The following is a 24,273-nucleotide window of genomic DNA, read 5'->3' as shown; positions in this document are numbered from 1 at the left end:
AGTTACTTGTAAAACTCTATGCTTATTAAGAATCAGCTGGGTATGTTTATGCCAGTAACGTAAGGTATTGAAATAATGGAGTTAAGTTTCTAAATAAATGTATGAAATATGACTATGAAAAAGAAGCTGCTGTTTCTATGAAAAATCAGTTGAATGCTTTAGAAAGACTTGATAAAGACAAGTCACCAACACAAACTTGTCAAATTAGATGTGAGCAAGACATCTATAGCTGGGAATAAAATCAAAATGTTCAATCAAAATGTTAATCACACAAGAAAAAGTTACATTTTAGCCATTAAAAATAAAAGACTGGATGTTTGCAATGTAGATAAAACTACTTTTGACTAAATTTTTTTTTTATTTTTCATGAAATTTCTATGCCATATGGCAAATAATTTATTTAGCAATTGATAGGTGGACATATTGCTAGAAGATAGCAAATGACAATTTTCCTTCCTTGGCATTTCATCATATCATTCTGATTTAGATCATTTAAGCTTGCTTAATGTGTGGGTAGGAATCAATTAGTTTTGTGTTAAGTTTTATGTTAAGAATTTAAAAAATGAGTTTTTTAATGTATTCCCATTGGAAATAAAATACCTGAGGCTTATCATAGAATAAAATGACTACTACTTAGAAAGTTAATCTTTAATGTAAATTTAACTTATTGAATATATTCTATGAGCAAATGTTATCCATGATTCAAAAAGAACAAAACATAAATCCACAAAACCAAAGTGTCAGCCAAACTGTATATTCTAGTAATGGTCTACATTCAGAATCCTATCACAAACAACCTACCAGTCAAGTGATTTAAAGACATAACTATGTGAGTAAGTGACATATATGGCACATCTGTATAAAATGAGTGCTTTTATGTATGTTTACCTTTAAAACATCAGAATGATACATTGGTATACAAGGTATCATTTGATAATCCAGAAGACCTTCCAAATCTTTTCAGGGGATCTACCTCTGCCTTTTTCACAGCTATTCTCTCATGAGTGTACAGTGGAGTTTTCCAGAGGCTAAATTTGACCCAATATTCAACAGATCGAATGTAGGAGCTGATATAAAAATCCAGCTGCTTTCTATTAAAGCAGACACTAAGGAGATGTACAAAAGTATGAAGGCCACTCGTGTCACTAAATAGTTTGGTTTGGAAAATAGCTGCTGTATATAAAAATGTAATTTGTGTTAGCTAGTCATGAACTTACTACTTTTATTTTAAAATAAATACTTAAACTTTACTTCAATTTTAATTTTTAATACAGTGAATATTGGTAGATATAACCCACAAAAAGAAAAGTTTGAGAGCTACTCTCTTAGAGCAATTAAGTAACAGGAAGAAATTCACTAACCTGAACAAGAACAAAGTAACGTTTTTTCCATCTTTTCCAAACCTTCTGTCCCAGGGCATACAGATACCTGGTAAGAAAAACAAACAAGCAAAGCATACTTCATATGTGTAATCATATTCCTCCCACCCATTTTTATCCTTGAGACCAGCCTGCTAAAGCCAAAGTCTAGTTAATTTGGAATCTGAGACATACGCAGCTTTGGTATTACAAAATGACTGAGCTTATTCTGGGTTCCTGAAAGGCAACTGATTTATGTAGTTTACCAATTTGTTAGTTCACACCACAAATTGAATGAAGTTGGAGTTAGAAAGGATAATCAGGGAACCAGTAGGAACTTTATTCTTATACATACTTCTCAGGATAAGAATAGAGTACTAAATGTTTCAGCTGTCAGTGTGTCCTGTGAAGACCCAGATGTAGAGTTAAAAACCCAGGGTGAAGGGAAGGGTCATTGTCCAGCAGGGTGACCCAGAAATGTGCCTGCACCAATCTCAGCATCCATGTCCTCAACTACCAAATGAAAGGGTGGGAGTTGCCGATTTCTAAGGTCTGGGTCAGCCCCATAATTTGGGGGTTTACCTGATTTACAGGATCACCTTGCTGCAAATTTCCCTAACTACGAAATTCTGATAACAATGAAGGTGACATGGTGTAATTTAACATAGTTTCAATCAAGGCTTTTGTTTAACTCTGCAATGCTATTAGCAATGTGAATTAAAATGATTAAAGTAGTCAATCATTTGAAAATAGAACTTATGTTCTTACTGAATATACAGATGTAAGCTTAAGTATCAAGGAAAAAGAAGAAATTAAAAATTAATCAAGGGAGAGCATGTCATGGAGAGCTATTTTAAAATTATACCACAAAACTCCACACACACCTGCTATAAAACTAGAAAACATTGTTAGAAGTTTAAAATATGACAAATAGAAGCTTAATTTTTAAATTAAAGTAAGCTTTTTCAATATTTTATCACAATCTCTTTTTCTGGAGTGAAGGTTTAACATTGTAGATGCTGTTCAAATGAACTCCATCTATATACAGAAGAGCACTGCAGCTAATAGTTTATTTAAGGGCTTAGAGTCTCTAGATTCCCACCATTTTTAGAGCTGAGATCGTGACTTCAACTTTTAGCTTCTGTCTTGTGAAGAGAATTCTCTCGTGCAAAACAAAGCAAACATACTGCTATCCCCTTTTTGCACCATAACAGGGGCTTTTGGCTGAGGTGTGTTGAAATGGACAGGCCCTCGCATTCACTGTTAGCGCAGGGCAACGTGAGATCACCTTTCCGCAGGCTAGCGTGGCAATATGTAGGCACAGCCCCCGCCTTTCACCCTGGAATTTATTAGGGAAATAATTAGTATGCTACATGGATACACAGAATAGTGTTGTTCACGTTACTGAAAACACCACAACTTAAGTGTCCAACAGTAAGTGAGTCATTTAAGAAAAATGGCATATGCATAGAAATACCACACTGCCACTGAGATTATGTTTTTGATAAAATTAGCAACATAAAGACTATCTCACCGTAGAATGCTATGTGAAAAGAGCAGATTCAAAACTACAAGTGTGGGTAATGGTTTGGAATTCGTAAAACATATATATGAAAGAAATACTTGAAAATATTAGTAATAGTTATCTTTGAGTGGTAGGATTTCAGATGCTTCAAGTTTCCTTCTTTAGTCTCTGTATTTTATAAAATTTGAGAACCAAAGACACAAACAAGGATGAAGTTATTAAAAGTCAAAATAAAAACGAGGCTCCTGCACTGGAAAGCATCCCCCACGCTGCCCAAATCAATTAGATATTTTCTTCCAGACGCATCAGCTAGCCGAAGTGCTTGGCAAAATTGTATTTGGCTCTCACAATACCCTTAATACTGTATCATCTGCGCTTGTGCATGTAATGGGAACTCAGTTACCGACGGAGACAACTTCCGCTCCTGTTCTCACCTGCTCACTCTGGTCTCCTGAGGTCCCTGGAAGTCCTTGGCCCCACCTTTGCTCTAGCCCCTGATTTCTTTCCTGTGAGTCTGGTGAAAGGTGTTGAGCTGCTCTCTTTCTGTCTTTCCTATGTAATCCCCCGCTGCTTAAATGCACATATCCAACCTCTTGTTACAGGGTTAACAGCAATGACCTTGGGAGGTACATACTGTGGACACAACAGATGCCCTCTATAAAAGTGCAGTAGCAAGATGTGCACCAAATAGCTGCCTCGGAGCCACAGAGGGTCATTTGGAATGACCTTTGCCTGTGACCACAGCCTGTTTCTCAGCTCCTTCAAAGCACCTCACTTAGCATGTTGCGGGCAATTGGGTCATACATAAGTGAAAGTGAATATTGCTACACAGGCCATCAACTCCACAAGCAAGTCAAGGGTAAGCCTTGCTGACAGTGAAGGTACTGCAGAAGGAATAATACTGTCAGCTGCAACATCATTCAAAATGATGGCTCAACAAATCTGGAATGAAAATGGATAGTTTTTCTGAAGACACGAAGCAGAGAGGTGGGTGGATGCATAAATGTGCACACTAGATGTTCCAAGGTAGAATATAAGACAGCTTGAGACTGGAAGCAAGGTAAGCATTTGAATGTTGGGCTTTGGGGTATTTTGGGCTGTGGAACTATAAAAAAGAGCTCAACTGAACATAAACAGAAGTCATAATTGACCAAATGTATCTAGAAAGTAACTGGTCAAAAGAGTTTTAGTCTCCGCATAAGAAAAATTACATTAAATAAAGATTAACTGCATAAAGGAAATGTTAGTTTCTGTCCTTTAGTTTTCATATTAGCCAGACAAAAATTTAATGTACAGCAAATGGAGTGAATAAAATGTATCAGAAAAGACAACTATACTGAATAAAAACACATCAAATTTTAGTGTTTTAACTAACTTGATGAATTCTGGGATTAGGTACCAAGTACCACTGTTTAGCTGTGTGTTTTCCCCGCCACTGGTATCAAAGCAGATTCTTGGCATAATAGACACATTTATAATTGAGCAAAGGATAAAGAAAAAAGATGTTCATTAATACTGTTTAAGAGCAAAATCTCAAAACCATCAAAGAATCAAACAGTAAGAAATGATAAGGCTGTCATGAAAAGTGATGCCAAAAAAGAATGATATGGAAGAATTATTATGTTAAGTTAAAAAAAAAGCAGTTGCATGAGCTTATAGTATATGTATGGAAAAATACCTCAAAACATGTAGCAAAATAACAAAAAATATAAAAAATAATACAAAATAATTTGGCTGGTGAGATTAAATATAAATTTCATATTCATTATGCCTTTTTACATTTCCACATTTCTACATTGAGCATGTCTTCCAATTTTTTTTTAAAACTAACGTTTACTGGTATAGTTTACATGAAGTAAAATTCACCCATTTTAGGTTTATAATTTGATGAGTCATGTGATCACCACTACAATGAGCTTTCAGAACATTTCCATCCCTCAAAGGTTGCTTCATGTCCTTTTATGATCAATCTCCTACTCAGATTTCTTACCTTTCAGTTTTTTGTTTTCCAGAATCTCATATAAGTAGAATTACAGTTTGTAGCCTTTTGTGTCTTGCCTTCTTTCACTTAATATAAAGCTTCTGAGATTCATTCATGTTGTGTTCTGTATCAGGAGTCCCTATTTATTGCCGAATATTATATTTCATTGCAGGAATTTACTTCAATGTATTCATCCATTCACCTACTGGCTATCAGAAATAAAGTTGCTATAAACAATCATGTACAGGTCTTTGTGTGGGCACATGTTTTCATTTCTCCCAAGTAAATATCGAGGAGTAGGACTGTTGAGTTAAATTGAAAATTGTATGTTTAACTTTCTAAAAAACTGCCAAATTGTTTTCCAAAGTGGCTGTAAAATGTTGCAGTCCTAGTAGCAATGTGGGAGAATATATCCTATTTTATAATCAGAAAAATTACAATTATTAAGGATTTGGGGAATGTAGTCATTAAGGCTCCATAAAGAATATTTGTGGTCTAAGTTGAATACCTATAGACCAAAGATAAGGATTTTTGTCCTTTATCTTGAGCACCATGGAGGACTCATAAGCTTTAATGGTTAAATGGGTTTTCCTGTTTTCAAGGCTATTCTCAAGTTCTGGAATCTGGAGCAGTTTAAATTCTCTGTAGGTGAGTGGTCTCATCAGCTTTGGGAAGGCTGAAGTGTGGAGGGTAAGGGAAAAGGAGCCAGAATCACTTAAAATGTGTTTGCAATCTGATAATCCATTCATTAGAAAGCATCTGTAAAGAAATCAAAATACTTCCCCCCCACCCTATTCTATCTTTATGACTAGAATTGCTGTTGAATCACAGTTCTTTTATTTTGTTTGCTTTTTAAAAATGTTCAATGCTAGGTCAAAAATTATCTCTTTTATAGATAAAAATCCAATAAGATTTTTTATTTCAGAAAAAATCCATAAAGTTACATTTAATAGACTATGTTCTACTCAGCAATAGATTCTGTTCATTACACATACATAGTGATGTACCAGTAATTTCTTAATTACTGAAATTAAGTAATTTCTTAATTACTGAAAAATGAGTTGTTCTATACAGAGACTGTGTATCTATAACAAATTTTTAAAGAATTTGTATACAATATGTTGACTTGACTTCAAATAGTCATAAAATATAATTTGATCTTTCTTTAATGATTTAGAAATGACTATAACATCTCAGGGACATTATTATGAACATCAATTATAAGTACATACTTCCATAAAAGGAGACATGAAATCTAACTAATTGACATACAATGGCAATAGTATTAATTAAACAGATCCTTGGAAACTATTTACTTGCATTTATTTCTGTTTCATAAAAATAATTTAGATTTTTAAAATTTATCGGGGTGACATCCTATATATAATAAGAGAGGAATATGCTAATTATCTGTTATACCGTGAGGCATAACAACCGACCATGTAATAACCAGATCACGGATCTGCAGGAGGGTGGGGCAGTGAACTACAAGCAGGTGGTGGAGAGCTACGGTGGGGGCGGTGAGGGGGGTGAGGGGAGCTACAGGACGGCAGGGCAGCAGGAGGAGAGCTACAGGAGGGCAGCAGATAGCTACTGGTGCACAGATTCATGCGCAGGGCTACTAGTTGGTTAATAAAATTATATAGGTTTCAGGTATACATTTTCATCTGTACATTGTATTGTGTGTTCACCACCCTAAGTCTCCTTCCATCACCATTTATTCCACCTTTAAAATAGTTTAGAATTTTAAAAAGTTTATTATAAATTATTCTTGCCATGTGAATTCCGGACAAACTATTTTTTTTACTGCTTCATGAAATCTGATTTCACCCAATAAAGATATAGAGAACAAGAAGTGAATTTGTCATCCTGGAGAGAGAGTACCACTCTAGTGTGTTACAGATCTGTTGGTGGATCTGCTCTGCAGCTGTATTCTTTCTGAATATATATATATCCTATATAATAAAAGGCTAATATGCAAATTGACCGAACGGCAGAACAACCGGTCACTATGATGCACACTGACCACCAGAGGGTTGGTGCTCAATGCAGGAGGTACCTCCTGGCGGTCAGTGTGATCCCATAGGGGGAGCGCCACTCAGCCAGAAGCCAGGCTCATGGCTGGTGAATGCAGCAGTGGTGGTGGGAGCGGGCCTAAGCTGAGGGGTCCTGGACTGCAAGAAGGCACAGGCCTGGCTAAGGAACCACCTCCCCCCCCCCACCCCGCCCAGTGCACGAATGTCGTGCACTGGGCCTCTAGTATATACATATTTGTTATTCCTCACCTGATGATATTTTTCCATTGAATTTTAGGGAGAGTAGAAGAGAGAGGGAAACATAGAGAGAAACATCAATGTGAGAGAAACCCATCGATTGGTTGCCTCCTGCACAAGCCCAGACTAGGGCCTGGGCCGGGGAGGGGCCTGCAACCAAGGTACATGCCCTTGACCAGAATCGAACCTGGGACCATTTGATCTGCAGGCTGATGCTCTATCCACTGAGCCAAACAGGCTAGGGCTGAATATATATATATATATATATATACACACATGTATGTATATATATGTATGTGTGTGTGTGTATATATATGTATGTATGTGTGTGTGTATATATATACACACACATGTATGTATATATGTATGTATGTGTGTATATGTGTATGTGTGTGTGTGTGTGTATATATATATATATATACACACATACATATATATATATATATACACACATATGTATATATATTAGAGGCCTGGTACATGAAATTCATGCACTCGGAGGGAAGGGAGGTCCTTCAGCTGGACCTGCGCCCTCTCTTTTCTGGGAGCCTCGGGGGATGTCCGACTGAAGGCTTAGGCCCATTCCCCACAGGGAGAGGCTCCCGCCACCACCACTGCACTTGCCAGCCATGAGCCCAGCTTCTGGCTGAGCAGAGCTCCCCCTTTGGGTGTGCACTGACCACCAGGGGTCAACTTCTGCATTGAACATCTGGCCCCTGGTGGTCAGTGCGTGTCATAGTGACCAGTTGTTCCACCGTTCGGTCAATTTGCATATTAGCCTTTTATTATATAGGATATTCAGCCCTCTTGATTGTATGATTAACTTAAATAAAAACAACAAAGTTTGCCCTGGTCAGTGTTTCTCAACAGTTAGAGCCTCAGCCAAAAACCAAAGGGTCTCAGGTTTCATTCCTGGTCAAGGGCATGTATCTTGGTTGCAGGTTCGATCTCGGGCCCCAGAGGTAAGTGTGAGAGGCAACTGGTCTATGTGTCTCTCACATCGATGTTTCTCTCCCTCTCACCTCTGTCTTCTGCCTCCCCTTCAACTCTCTCTAAAAATCAAAGTAAAAAATATCCTTGGGTGAAGATTAACAAAAAAAAGTGTTTTTTAAGGGTATGTAAATCAGAGTTGTCAAATACCAATCAATCTGGACCACACATTTAACTGAGTTTTATGTGACAATTTATAATGTTATCCAATAAAATAAATATTTATCACACGGCATGAGAGCAATATTATCTAATGGGCATTGTGAATCTTTTTCATCTTATTTTAAAGAGGAAAACAACTTTTTTATTTTTTATTTTTTGTGGTGGGTGTTTTAACATTATTCATTTTCATCATCCAAAAGAATTTGGTCCTAAACACAGCATTTTTTCTCATCCTTGTCAAATTATCTCAGTAAAGTATAAAATGGATGAAAAATTAAGGAACAATTTTCCACAAATCTATTTGAGTATGGCCCTAAGAGAACAAAACAATCCTTAATCAAAGTTAAATTGGATCCAAGAATTATTATTTGACTGGAGTAAAAGAGATATTCTGTTGTACATAACACATTCCAAAAACACATATTTCCAACACTAATTTGTACTAAGTATAACACTTTTCCATTGAAATATTTCCAATGTATCACAATATTAATGTAACTATAGTATTTTAAGTTATTTAAAAATAATTGTTCCAATACTATTTAAAAGTGTTTGCTTTCATCAGCACATCCAACTTAAGTAAGGTATTAAGAAGTTGTTCCCTTTGAACAACAACAAAAAATGCCTGCTTAACTTTAAAATCTTCTCTTCTTACACAGGATTAGGTAACAAAGAAATTAGCAGCACTGACACAAAGCTCGGATTTATCGCGGAAGAGCAAAGCCGTAAAGCATTTGGTTTTATAAATCAGTACAAACACAGCAATAATCTTCAAGTATTAATCCCTCTTCTAGGGTTGTTTCTAATGGAGAGCACTATTTGCTCCAAAGAAACATAGGAATCAATGCTAGAAACCAGGCACAAAACCAGCTGAATGTGTATCAATGTTTCATCCGCCTGTGACTATCTCTTTAGCATTTCCAACTATTCCTAAGTCATGCTCTATCCTCAAGTATCAAAGATATGAGAAGCTAAATTTTAAGATATTTGATGACATATTTAAAATACAATGTGAATGAATAGATCAGATACGATGCTGTTAGGAAAAAAGTCAAGAGAAGAGAGAAGAGAAAGAGAAAACAAAAGAATTGTGCTATGGCCAAACTTCAAGCCAATGTAGTTACTGTCGACAAGGCAAACAGGGAATTTTCTTTTCATCTTCTATATAAAGAGTTATATATGGTCATAGAGTATCTCAACACACTAAAAAGTGTACAATCTCTGTGGGATCAGCATGATTCTTAAAAGAGTTACGTTAACTTTTTTTAAAAATATATTTTATTGATTTTTTACAGAGAGGAAGAGAGAGGGATAGAGAGCCAGAAACATTGATGAGAGAGAAACATCGATCAGCTGCCTCTTGCACACCCCCTACTGGGGATGTGCCCGCAACCAAGGTACATGCCCTTGACCGGAATTGAACCCGGGACTCTTGAGTCCGCAGGCCGACGCTCTGTCCACTGAGCCAAACCGGTTTTGGCAAGAGTTATGTTAACTTAATAAGCCATAATTACTTCAAAGAGTTTCATTTGTGCAAAAACAAAAGCAGAGTCCTTATGAAATGCGCCAGAACAGTGGTCGGCAAACTGCGGCTTGCAAGCCACATGCGGCTCTTTGGCCCCTTGAGTTTTTAGCAAAGGCCAGCTTAGGAGTACCCTAATTAAGTTAATAACAGTGTACCTACCTATATAGTTTAAGTTTAAAAAATTGGCTCTCAAAAGAAATTTCAATCGTTGCACTGTTGATATTTGGCTCTGTTGACTAATGAGTTTGCCGACCACTGCCCCAGAACGTTCTGACAATAGGAATAAAAACTTTTCTTTAGATGTAAGTTGATCCTTACAATTATGCATTATTCTAATAAAATGATATCAACAACAAATTTACTGAGTAAAATAAAGTTAGGTAAAAATAAACTTCAGCAAAACAAAAATCAGAAAAAATTACTTTGCTTGTTTTTGTTAAATTTCAAAAGATTGCATAACATGTTCACACTGCAATGCTTATAAAATTATTTTGAGTGCTTTTTTTACACAGGACCTCTTTCCATATGTTTTTTTTTTTTAAATAGATTCACATGTAACATGCTGTGATTTGTCTTACTTTAAGCCAAAGAACTCAGAAATTAGTTTTACTAACAAATTAAGACATTTTTTTTCTATAAATACTATATAATCACAAAAGTTAATGAAATTTCATCTTCTGATTAGTTTTAAAAACTGAGATTTAACTCATCTTTATAACACAATATATTGGAACTAAAATATATCCCACATTATTCCAGGAAGGAAACAGCTCATATTCTCTATTTATGCCATATTTGAAATTAAAAAGGACAACATGAAATACTGTCATTTATTCAAACACATTAATAGCACTTTTAAAACATTTCTAACTTGAAGAATGTTCAAAGAATACTTCCACAAACAAAGACCACGCCTTCTTGAAGAGCAGGACTGCTTGTGACTAGGATCCCAGCCTCACCACCACCCAATCTGGTCTCAGACGCAAGCTGGGACCCTACAACCACTCGGGACAAAGACCTGCAGACCCACGGACACCAAAACTCCAGACATCCCGGCCACAGATTACTGTGAGTCACAGAGTCCATCCCCCTCCCTGCTGGCCCACTGCGGCAGCATAGGAACTGCCAGACCCGCTCTGCGCAAGAAGGCTTCCTGCCTACACAGGGCAGCTGTGCGATTTAACTTTGACTCTGGGCGCAGTGGGCACACGGGAGTCTGTTCCCCGCTGTGCAGGAGCGGGCCTCCTGCTGACATAGGGCAGCTGTGCAACTCGGCCCCTTAAGCAGACCAGGGACACTGATTCTCCATGCAAGAGGCAGCACTGAGCACCAGTGACTTGACTGTCGGCGCACAAATGTGGGGACTCTGTTTCTCATCTTGTGTGCATGGGATCCCTGATTCTCAGTCCATGCACACTGAGCACCTGTGATTGCAATTCTCAGTGCACGTGCACACAGGGACCCTGATTCATGGCGCGAGGCCTCACCAAGCTACAGAGACTCTGAAACTCGATTCTCAGTGAATGCACACGGGGTCTCTGACTCCTGGCATGTGATAGGAAACTCTGATTTTCCGCATACACCTGTGGGGACTTTTTTTCAGTGCAGTGCATGCGGGGGTCCCTGATTCTAGGTGCACGCACCAGTGCTGGTGACTCTGATTCTCGGGGTGTGTGGCTCCCACCGACCCATGGCAGCCACACGTCTCGGTGATGGAGCTCTTCAGTGACACTCGGGTGGTGTGACGCTCCCACTGCACACAGCTCAGGCCCCCACAACTCAGCATTTGGACCTTCTGGTGATAGTTAGAATGGGGAGACAACAAAACAATCCCCAGAGGAAAGAAAAAGAGGAAATGCCAAGAAATAGGTGAAACTAGGCATGCAATATGACAGAAAAAGAATTCAGAGTAATGGTCATACAGTTCATAAATTGGAAGGACGAGAAAATCAACAACCTATGCAAAAATCAGGAAGAAATCAAAGTGATATAGCTACCATAAAAAATACCAGCCGAGACCGGTTTGGCTCAGTGGATAGAGCGTCGGTCTGCGGACTGAAAGGTCCCAGGTTCGATTCCGGTCAAGGGCATGTACATGGGTTGCGGGCACAGCCCCGGTGGGGGGTGTGCAGGGAGGCAGCTGGTCGATGTTTCTCTCTCATCGATGTTTCTAACTCTCTATCCCTCTCCCTTCCTCTCTGTAAAAAATCAATAAAATATAAAAAAAAAAAATACCATTGAAGGTTTCAGCAGTAGACTAGAAGAAGCAGAGGACCGAATTAGTGAGTTAGAAGATAAGGTAGAGAAACAAGCTCAATCTGAACAGCAACTGGAGAAAAAATTAAAAAGCAGGAGGAGAGCCTAAGGGAACTTTGGGACAATGCAAAACGAAGTAACATACATATAATAGGGCTGCCAGAAAGACAAGAGGAACAGCAAGGATTAGAGAATCTATTTGAAGAAATAATGACAGAAAACTTCCCTGATATGGGGAAGAAAAAAGTCACACAAGTACAGAGAGTCCCAAGCAAGATGAATCCCAAAATAACCACACTAAGACATGTCATAATTACAATGGCAAATGTCAACAACAAAGAGAGAATCTTAAAGGTTGCAAGAGAGAGACAGAGAATTACCTATAAAGGATCCCCCATCAGATTATCAAATGATTTCTCAACAGAAACACACCAAGCTAGAAGGGAATGGAATGAAATATACAAAGTGATGCAAAGCAAAGGACTAAATCCAAGAATACTCTATCCAGTAAGACTATCAATTAAAATTAAAAGAGAAATCAGGAGCTTCGAAAGCAAAAAAATGCTAAGGGAGTTTATCACTACTAAGCCAGCAATGCAAGAAGTGCTAAAGGGAATGCTGTAAAAAGAAAAAATAGAAAGGGAGGAAGGAACACAGGCATAAATCACAGAAATGGCTACAAACAAGTACCTATCAATAATAACATCAAATGTAAATGGATTAAATGCTCCAATCAAAAGACATCGAGTGACCCAATGGATAAGAAAACATGACCCATACATATGCTGTCTACAGGAGACCCATCTCAGAACAAGGGACTCACACAGACTGAAAGTGAAGGGATGAAAAAATATCTATCAGGCAAATGGAAATGAAAAAAAAAAAATAAAAAAAAAAAAGCTGGGGCCCTAACCGGTTTGACTCAGTGGATAGAGCGTCGGCCTGTGGACTGGAAGATCCCAGGTTCGATTCTGGTCAAGGGCATGTACCCTGGTTGCAGGCACATCTCCAGTAGGGAGTGTGCAGGAGGCAGCTGATTGATGTTTCTCTCTCATCGATGTTTCTAATTTTCTATCCCTCTCCCTTCCTCTCTGTAAAAAATCAATAAAATATATTAAAAAAAAAAAGCTGGGGTAGCAATACTTATATCTGACAAAATAGACCTCAAAGTGAAGACCATAACAAGAGACAAGGAAGGCCACTTCGTAATTCTAAAGGGATCGATACAACAGGAGGATATAACTCTGGTGAAGATATATGTACCCAATGCAGGAGCACTCAAATACATAAAAAAAAAACAAAAAACAAAAAAAAACAAAACTTCTGGAAGATGTCAGGGGAAAGATTGACAGCAATACAATCATTGTAGGAGACTTTAATACACCATTAACATCACTGGATAAATCCTCTAGACAAAAAATTAGCAAAGAAACAGCAATCCTAAAAGACTCACTAGATCAGATGGACTTAATCGCTATCTTTAGAACATTCCACCCCAAAACTACAGAATATACATTCTTCTCAAGTGCACATGGGGCATTTTCAAAGATAGACCACATATTGGGACACAGGCAAAGTCTCTCCAAATTCAAGAAGATTGAAATCATATTAAGCATTTTCTCAGACCACAATGGCATAAAATTAGAAATCAACTACAATAAAAACAATCACAAAAATTCAAACACTTGGAGGCTGAATAGCATACTATTAAACAATGAGTGGGTTACCAACGAGATCAAAGAAATAAAAAACATCCTGGAAACAAATGACAATGAAAACACAACAATCCAAAATCTTTGGGACACAGTAAAAGCAGTCCTGAGAGGGAAGTTCATAGCATTACAGGCCTACCTCAAAAAACAACAAAAAATGGTAATAAATCATCTAAATCTGCAACTTGAAGAATTAGAGAGAGCAACAAGAAAAGCCCAGAGTGAGCAGAAGGAAGGAAATAATAAAGATCAGAGCAGAAATAAATGACATAGAGACAAAACCAAACCAAACAAACAAACAACAACAACAACAACAACAACAAACAATACAAAAGATCAATGAAACCAAGAGCTGGTTCTTTGAAAGGATAAACAAGACTGATGAACCTCTAGCCAGGCTCACCAAGAAGCAAAGAGAGAGGACCCAAATAAACAACATCAGAAACGAAAGAGGCAAAATAACAACAGACCCCACAGAAATACGAAGAATCATAAAAAAATATTATAAGCAACTCTATTTCAACAAACTGGTCAACCTAGAAGAAATGAACATATTCCTAGAAAAATATGACCTTCCAAAACTCAACCAGAAGGAATAAAAAAATCTAAATTGGCTGATATCTATGGAGGATATTGAAGCAGTAATAAAAAAAACTTCCAACAAACAAAAGCCCTGGACCAAACGGCTTCACAACGGAGTTTTATCAAACATTCAAAAAAGAAATAAAAACTATATTCCTCAGACTATTCCAAAAAATTCAAGAGGTAGTAACATTTCCAAGATCTTTCTACGAAGTCAGCATTACCCTAACCCCAAAACCAGATAAAGACAATAGAAAGAGAATTACAGGCCAATATCCCTCATGAACATAGACACCAAAATTCTCAACAAAATTCTAGCAAATCAAATCCAGCAATACATTAGAAAGATCAAACACCATGACCAAGTAGGATTTATTCTGGGGATGCAAGGATGGTAGAATATCCACAAATCAATAAACGTGATACACCACATAAACAAACTGAGAGATAAAAACCATATAATCATATCCATTGATGCAGAAAAAGCATTTGACAAAATCCAACACCCTTTCGTGATAAAAACTCTCAGCAAGGTGGGAACAAAAGGATCATACCTCCATATAATAGAAGCCATATATGACAAACCCACAGCCAACATCATACTCAATGGGCAAAAACTAAAACCATTTCTCCTAAGAACAGGAACAAGACAGGGAGGCCCATTCTCACCACTCCTGTTCGACATAGTACTGGAAGTACTAGCCATTGCTATCAGACAAGAAGAAGAAATAAAAGGCATCCAAACTGGAAAAGAAGTAAAACTGTCCTTATTCGCAGATGACATGATATTGTACATAAGAAACCCCAAAGACTCCATAAAAAAACTACTAGACTTAATAAATGAATTAAGCAATGTAGCAGGATACAAAATTAACACCCAGAAGTCTATGGCTTTTCTATGCACCAATAATGAACTCACAGAAAGAGAAACTAAAAAAGCAATCCCATTTACCTTTGCAACAAAAACATTAAGATACCTTCGAATAAATTTAACCAAGGAGATAAAGGACCTGTACTCAGAAAATTTCCGGGTGCTGAAAAAAATAGAAGACATGAACAAATGGAAGAATATACCATGTTCATAGACTGGTAAATCAACATCATTAAAATGGTCATACTACCCAAAGCAATCTATAAATTCAATGCAATCCCCATTAAAATACCAACAGCATACTTCAAAGACCTAGAACAAACTCTCCAGAAATTCATCTGGAATAAGAAAAGACCCCGAATAGCTGTAGCAATCTTGAGAAAGAAAAACAATGTTGGAGGGACCACAATACCAGATATCAAGCTATACTACAAAGCCACTGTTCTTAAAACTGTCTGGTACTGGCACAAGAACAGACATATAGACCAGTGGAACAGAACAGAGAATCCAGAAATCAACCCAAGCCATTATGCTCAATTAATATTTGACAAAGGAGGCAAGAACATACAATGGAGTCAGTCTCTTCAATAAATCGTGTTGGGAAAATTGGACAGATACTTGCAAAAAAATGAAACTAGACCACCAACTTACACCATACACAAAAATAAACTCAAAATGGATAAAGGACTTAAATGTAAGATGGGAAACCATAAAAACCTTAGAAGAAGCCATAGGCACCAAAATAGTAGACATTTGTCATAGCAATATCTTTACCAATACAGCTACTAGGGCAATGGAAACTAAGGAGAAAATAAACAAATGGGACTTCATCAAATTAAAAAGTTCTGCACAGCAAAAGAAACCATCAACAAAGCAACAAGAAATCCCACTGCATGGGAGAACATATTTGCCAATGTTATCTCCGATAAGGGTGTAATCTCCAACATTTACAGGGAACTCATACAACTTAACAAAAGGAAGATAAACAATCCAATCGAAAAATGGGCAAAGGACCTAGACACTTTTTGAAAGAGGTCATACAGAAGGCCAAGAAACATATGAAAACATGCTCAAAGTCACTAATCATCCAAGAGATGCAAATCAAAACAACAATGAGGTACCACCTCACACCTGTCAGAATGGCTATCATCAACAAATCAACAAACAACAAGTGCAGGCGAGGATGCGGAGAAAAAGGAAACCTCCTTCACTGCTGGTGGGAATGCAGACGGGTGCAGCCACTGTGGAGGACAGTATGGCGTTTCCTCAAAAAATTAAAAATGGAACTGCCATTTGACCCAGTAATCCCACTTCTAGGAATACCAGTATATCCCAAGAAAACAGAAACACCAATTAGAAAGGACATATGCACCCCTATGTTCATAGCAGCACAATTTACAATAGCTAAGATTTGGAAACAGTCTAAGTGCCCATCAGCAGATGAGTGGATTAGAAAACTGTGGTACATCTACACAATGGAATACTACGCTGCTGTAAAAAAGAAGTGATTCTTACCATTTGCAACAGCATGGATGGAACTGGAGAGCATTATGCTAAGTGAAATAAGCCAGTCAGTGAAAGATAAATATCACATGATCTCACTCATTTATGGAATATAATGAACAAGATAAACTGATGAAGAAAAATAGATACAGAGGCAAAGAAGCATTGAACAGATTGTCAAACTACAGTGGGAAGGCTGGGGAGAGTTGGGGGAGGTAAGAGATCAACCGAAGGACTTTTATGCATGCATATAAGCATAACCAATGGATGCAAGACACTGGGGATAGGGTGGGGGGTGAGGGCATGTGCTAGGGGATAGGGGAGGCCGGGGGAAGGTCAATAGGGAAAAAAATGGAGACATATGTACTACTATTTGTAATACTTGAAACAATAAAAAAAAGAATACTTCTACACAACAAAAATTTGCAAGCATATTACTAAATATTATAGTTTAGTTGTCATTAGAGTGGTGGCCTACTCTTCTAATAGAAAAGAGAGTATGACAATTTATTTGCACCGAGTTCATGCTGTGAGAGTTCATGGTTTTACTTTATGATGAAATATCATCACTAATGAATATTTGAAAAACGTAATTGTATACAGAATAGGGGGAATTAGTCAGTGTTTGAAAAAAGGACTATTATGTTTGGCAGATCACTTATGAGTCTACCTTTTAATTCAAAGAACTGGAACGATCAATCTACATGTTGAATGATAAAGCCTTTTCTCCTACAAGCCTTCATTTCTCAAGGAAAAATACAGAAAGGGAGAAAAATCAATATATAGAGTAGTTTAGTCCTGGAAAGGGCTTTCTTAAAGAGAAGCCTCAGTCAAGGTTGAAAGAGCAATTAATGCAGGCTCAAGAATCTGGGCCATTCTGATAGAGTTCGGTTAACACGTGGCAGAAGTAATCATCCACTTGTGAAAATGATTTTCGGTTCATTCTCAAACACCTTTCAGACACTCATGATCCCATTTAACTGACAACAATACAGGCTATCTGCGGGCACCACCGCATTGGATGTGAAAACCGATAGGGACCAAATGCCCGCAGGCACTTGCAGTCATCCCTGCAGTCCTCCGCTGCTTGCCTGAAGGGACTCTTCCTTTCACTACCTTCTCTCTTTTATTTAACCCCATAACATTAGGACAGTTTTGTTTGTTTGTTTTGTTTTCAGCTAAGGATGAGAAAAAGAAACTGATTCCAGACAACAGTGCAACCTGGGCATTAAGAAACCTAGAAGTAAATACTGTGCAGTTGGCTTTTCCTACTTTCCGAATTCTTATGGGAAAGAGTACAGAGGTAGGGAGGCAAGGACAGGATCATCACCAAACAAATTAGGTAAAAATTATGAATGAAGAAAATTCAGAAGCTCCTATTGTTGAGCAAGAAGTTAAAATGTGTGTGCTGTATAAAGAGGAGATTTATAAAAGCAAACTTCGGTAAAATGTAGAGTTCTCCACTCATTTTTGTATCACTTTGTAGATAATATAAACAATATAATAAACATTGTCACCCCTCCTTTTCCTAAATCCCATCATCTGCTAGTTTAATCTGAGTTAAATCTCAGATTAAGTGTAACAGTCTAAGGTGTAAAAGTGCTTTTAAAAACTGGCTTGCACTGTACAATCTAAAGTATGGAAAGCGGCAAACCACTAAGCTGAGAAGGCCATAAACGCCCATTCCACCCCAGATCAGACACCGAGAACTACAACTGGTCCTTCTTAAAGGGGGAATTCTAAACTCCAATGCACTGTCACCTAAAAACAAAACTGAAGTGGGAACCATGGAAGTGGTTCTATGAAAAGCTAAACAAAGCCCAACAATCCAACTAAACCAAACTCTACAGAGAACTCTCTTATTAAAAAGGAAGTTTTTCCTACATTTAGCTTTGATAACTGATCAGCTTTCTTTCACATCTCGATTGGCAGAAAAAGTGCCCTACTATATACTTTGTAATGGTTCATGATCTCTTCAATACTGGTGTTTGCAAAATTATACAACTACGTAGGATATCTAATTTTGTAAAGCATGTGTCTCCTCAGTTTAAATGTTCTTCAAAATATGGTAATACTTTTTTTTGAATCTGCAGAAGCTTCACTGATCTGTTAAAAGTTCAAGAAAGTTAGTGGACTTTCCAAGCTAATTATAAAATGTTTCAGAAGAGGATATGAGGGGACAATATCCGAAGAATACATTAAGCAAACTACCCCAACCTACCCTAAACGTGCATAGAATCAAGTCTATGCTGCATCCCCTAGGAAGAGTGGGGGAGAGGCTGCGCAGATCTGAATCCCTGGGGTTCGGGCTCTGATACTCTTCAAAGGGAAGGACACTCCACTCCACTTTACAAAAGCTCTAGGGCACCGTAAAGATTTAAACTGAAATAATCCACTTACACAATCCTAGATATTTGTGTAAGATATTCCACTACGCTTTCCTCTTCCTGAAAATGTAATTGGGCTGGTAATGATAAACAAAAGTTTCAGCAAAAGCTTTTATGTATGTATCCAAGTATGTGATACTGACTATAGAAAATGCCTTCCCTTTTGGGGCACACTATTCCCAAGCAAAAGCAAAATGATCAAACACTGTTAAACATTATATGTAACATAGGTAATCCTGATTTAACACAAATAATTTAGACCTCAGTTTCCTTATCTATTAATGGAGATAATATCATACCATCTTCCTATTTAGGATAAATTCAAGTGAAATATATACATAAAATGCCCATTTTATAAACTACATCTATACTAAAAAGAAAATCATTGAGAAGGTAATTTGAGATTCAATGTTGTTCATGGTGTGTCTTGGAACATCTGGATATAAGGAAGTATTCGGCAGAAAAAGAATGGGATTGGTGGGCAAATGTGAGGAATACTGAGCTAACCAAAGCTAAAGTCTCTATGTGAGGACTTGCAAGAGCCTGTAAAAGACCTGGATAAGAAGATGCTGAGGAGTGGGGGTGGGTGGGGAGAACAGTGTATATAGTGTCTCCAAAAATCATAGGATCTTTTCACAGAAGGTCTTCTGGCATACACTTCAGGCAATTAGCAGGATTAGATGACTACTAATGAGTCTTCAGGCAATAAAATTATATGACTGAGTTTTTACATTCTGCTAGGAATTAACTAACACCCTAATCATAATTAAATATCTTCTTCACTTCTCACTTCATTTAATTAAGAATCTATAAAGATGTATGTTTGAAAAAAAGCTTTTTGTAAAATTTGAATTCTAATCTTCATGGATAATGGATGATTCCGGAAAGGCCTCTGTAATGCGCCTCTCTGATCTTAGTTAACAGGGGCATTTTTGAAGGGCGGTGAGATTTAGAAAACAAATGTGTTAGCCCACATTTAAAGTAACTATTTTCTTGTGAGTTATTTCCCAAGGTATTTGAATTTCTCCCAATGACCAGCAAGCTTCACAGATTCTCTTCCCCAACAGCCTTCTTTTACCTGAACTGTCACTTGAACACTCAATCTTATGCTTCGTATTAATCTTGTCTGTATCCAAGGAGGGTGGAGATCCGGTTGAAGGCCCAGGGACTGAGCAGTGAGATCCCCTTGCCATCATTCCAGCTCTGACCTTGCACGTTGGCTTCTGTGTCCTGTCCCTGTCCTTCACCCTTGTAGTAAGTACTTCAGTGGCTGTTTTAATGAGCAGCCCAATACGCCGGGCTGAAGATCCAGCTTTGCTCTTATTCTTGCTAATCTTTCTCTGATACCCTGTTCTTGAATTCTGAACATGTTAGTTGGTCACAGACATTTCTTTGATTGCTCACATTTGTAAACATAGCCTGTGCTGAGATCCTGGTAATTTTCTTGGCTTACTTTGACACCAAGCATTCCTTTACAGAAATATGCAGAGTTCTCATGGCTTTTCTAATTATTGGTGTGTTGTATATCTTACCCCATCGGTCCCGCACATCTTACAATTTCATCCTTTTCCAGCAAATTAAATTTAATACTTGAACCACACATTTCCAATTTCTTCCTTTCTCAGAGAAGCCCTCTCTGACATCCTACCTAATAAAAGGGTAATATGCAAATTGACCGCACCTTCGCTATGCCTAAGCCACACCCACCAGCCACGCCCACCAGCCAATCAGGGCGAATATGCAAATAAACCCAACCAAAATGGCTACAGCCACAGAGAGCAAGGTTTCCCAGGCAACGGAGGAAGCCAAGCTTTCCTCCTGCCCTTGCTAGGCCTAAGCCTCCACTCAAGCTACAAAGTTTCAATTATAGAAGGTGAATTAACCCCAACAGAAATGGCTGCCGGCCATGGAGCAAACAGGAGGCTTGGCTCTGCTCCAGGCTACAAAGTTTCAATTGTAGAAGGTAAATAAATTCCAGATACTAGGGCCTCCTCTTGGGTCACCAGGGGGCGTGGCTGGCCTGCAAACCACCACAGGCCCCTTGCTCAGGCCGCCCCACGCCCCAAGGGAACCCCCATCCTGATCCGGGACACCTTTCAGGACAAACCAGCTGGCCCCCACCCCTGCACCAGACCTCTATCCTCCTATCTAATAAAAGAGTAATATGCAGATTGACCATCACTCCAACACACAAAATAGATGCCCCCATGTGGTCAAAGATCCTGCCCCCATGTGGACACAAGATGGCCACCACAAGATGGCCAGCAGGGGAGGGCAGTTGGGAGGCACCAGGCCTGCAAGGGAGGGCAGTTGAGAGGGACCCAGGCCTGCAAGGAAGGGAAGTTGGAGGCAATCAACCCTGCAGGGGAGGGCAGTTAGGGGTGACCAGGCCAGCAGAGGAGGGAAGTTGGGGGCAAACAGGCTGGCAGGGCAGCAGTTAGGCATCAATCAGGCTGGCAGCGGAGTGGTTTAGGGGGTGATCAGGCTGGCAGGCAGAAGCAGTTAGGGGCAATCAGGAAGGCAGGCAGGCGAGCAGTTGGGAGCCAGCAGTCCTGGATTGTGAGAGGGCAGTCGGACATCCCTCAAGGGGTCCCAGATTGGAGAGGGTACAGGCTGGGCTGAGGGACACCCCCACTCTCCGTGCACGAATTTCGTGCAACGGGCCTCTAGTCCCCAATAAGAACACATTTCCTTATTACATGTATTGGGTAAGATGTGGGCATTTCTCCAGAGCCATGGGCTGTGGCGTGGCCTAGTGGACTAAGGTCTAATCCAGCACAAGGCCCTAAGACCTGTGAAGGCCAGGGCCTCAGGTGACTCAGCACTCGTTCTGGCACAGTACCTCTGGAGAGCAGATATTCCACAAACATTTTTTGGAATGACTAAGTGGCTGTTCTTAGTTTTGTCATTAGGAACCATCACAACAGAAACCCGATGAAGAAGGTAAACTCTAGCAAAAATGTGTATACTCTCTATACAGGTAAAAGTAAGACTTCAGATTTTCCATAAAGTTGGTATGTTTACATTTATTTCATCAAGAGTATTCAAACAGTTTTAGCAGCAGAATGGTATTCTGAAGTTTAACTTAAAATGGGATATTTAATAGCATAAAGGAAGCACAAAGTGGCTCCTACGAAAGCAGGATCAGGTAGATGTTAGGAGTCCAAGCCACCCACCATCCCAGGATCTGGAAAAGAGACAGGCAGCACTTTAGATGAGACCCTTTGACCCAGAGCTGAAGGTCACAGTAGTACAAGGTCACAGTAGTACAAGGGTCTTTTAAGTTCAAAAGAAATGGGATATATTCTATGCCTAAAGATCTCAAAATGCCACCAGATATTACAATCTATATATATAATAGAGAAATATGCTAATTAACCAGGACACTGTAAAGGGTCAACAGGACAGGAGGAGGTTGCGTGCGCAGCGTCGGGGGCGGGGCAGCAGGAGCCTCTGCGCACCTGCGCTGGGGGAGGGCCTGATCAGCAGCGGCTGTGGCTGCTTGAAGGGCTGGAGAAGGAGGCAGGGCTGGATCAGCAGTGGCCTTAGCTGCTGCGGGGCCAGGGAGGGAGGCAGGGCCAGACTGGCGACTCGAGGGTGGGCGGCGCCGTGCGATTTCAAATCGCACACTGGGCTCCTAGTTCTCATTAACATTCATTTTTAAAAAAACTTTATGACATGTCCTGGCTGGTTTTGCTCAGTGGATAGAGCATTGGCCTGCAGACTGAAGGGTCCCGGGTTTGATTCCAGTCAAGGGCACATGCCTGGGTTGCGGTTGTGGGCTTGATCATAGGGGGTGGGGGGGGGGCATGGAGGCAGCAGGAGGTAGCTGATCAATGATTCTCATCATTGATGTTTCTATATCTCTCTCCCTCTCCCTTCCTCTCTGAAATCAGTAAAAATATAAAAAGCAAGCAAGCAAACAAACAAAAAACCCCTTTCTGACATATAAATATTGTTGGAATCTCTGAGGCGGCCCAAAACTTTAGGACCTCTTTTCTCTACCTAAGTTCTAAACAGTTGGCTAAAGACAAAAGAGTTAACAAGAGGCTAAAACATCCTATAAAATAAAAGCCTAATATGCTAAGTGTCCGACTGTTCATTTGACTGGTCGCTATGACGTGCACTGACCACCAGGGGGCAGATGCTATGACCAGTAGGTTAGCTTGCTGCTCGGGTCTGGCCAATTGGGACTGGGCGAGATGGACAGGACACACTCTGGAGCCCTCCCATGGTCCCTCCCTGGGCCCGATCATGCACCGGTGGAGTCCCTCGGCCTGGCCTGCAACCTCTTGCAATCTGGGACCCCTCGGGGTATGTCGGAGAGTCAGTTTTGGCCCAATCCCGCAGGCCAGGGCAAGGGACCCCACCAGTGCACGAATCAGTGCACCGGGCCTCTAGTTACCTTATAAAGATAATACTGAAGAGTGTTTCTTTCTATAAGAAGGAGGCTCCTTTACTAGGGTCAGTATTACCATTAGACATACTTTTCCCACTCCAGTCACAGACAGGGCCAGATAGGATAGGCCTGCCCACATGGAGGCCCTGCTGCAGAGGCACAGATGCAGGGCGAAGCGGAGAGCTGGTGCTCCCTATGAACACTCACCTTCAAGGGACAAACAGAGAGGAAAGGGCTGACGTATGCAGGCCTAATTCCTGCTCTCAAGCTAATCAATCAGATATGTTAAAAAAAAAAGGGGGGGGGGGCGAGGGCAGAGGAGGGAGAGAAGCCAGGGGTATTACTGTCCCTCCACATGAAAGCATATACCGGAAGTACAGAATAAGTACTTTTCCAAAACAGAGATGAAATAGTGAAAATGATGGGGGCCGGGGGGGGGGGGGGGGAGGAGGGAGAGAACAAAGAAAAACAAAGAACAAGAACACAAAGGAATGATTCTCTTGAGACCCTTTAACTTTTAGTAACTCTTATGTGCCCGATGTGACTTTCACATTTTTCATCTGTAAAATCGGAATAGCAATATTTGCTCTGACTATAATACAGTGTCATGACGAAAATCTACTGAAATGATATATGTGAAAGAGCCTTTGAAACTATAAAGCTCAATATAAATCAAGGCATCATTACCATCATCATCATTATCATTATATTAGTAGTGTAATATTCCAGAAATATTTCAATCCAACAAT

General features: G+C 39.4%; 1 protein-coding gene across 1 annotated transcript in view; it reads right to left on the bottom strand.

Moving 5' to 3' along the window:
• The window catches only part of CADPS2 (calcium dependent secretion activator 2), a 486,663-nt gene that overhangs the window by 163,478 nt on the left and 298,912 nt on the right, over positions 1-24,273 (bottom strand). The window contains exon 9 of the mRNA XM_054725984.1: positions 1,362-1,428. Coding sequence (XP_054581959.1) covers positions 1,362-1,428 — 67 coding nt within the window. The remainder of the gene's footprint in view (positions 1-1,361; positions 1,429-24,273) is intronic.

The sequence above is a fragment of the Eptesicus fuscus genome, chromosome 14 (genome assembly GCF_027574615.1).
Source record: "Eptesicus fuscus isolate TK198812 chromosome 14, DD_ASM_mEF_20220401, whole genome shotgun sequence".
NCBI classification, from domain to species: Eukaryota; Metazoa; Chordata; class Mammalia; order Chiroptera; family Vespertilionidae; genus Eptesicus; species Eptesicus fuscus.
This window is presented reverse-complemented; position numbering and strand designations above follow the sequence as displayed.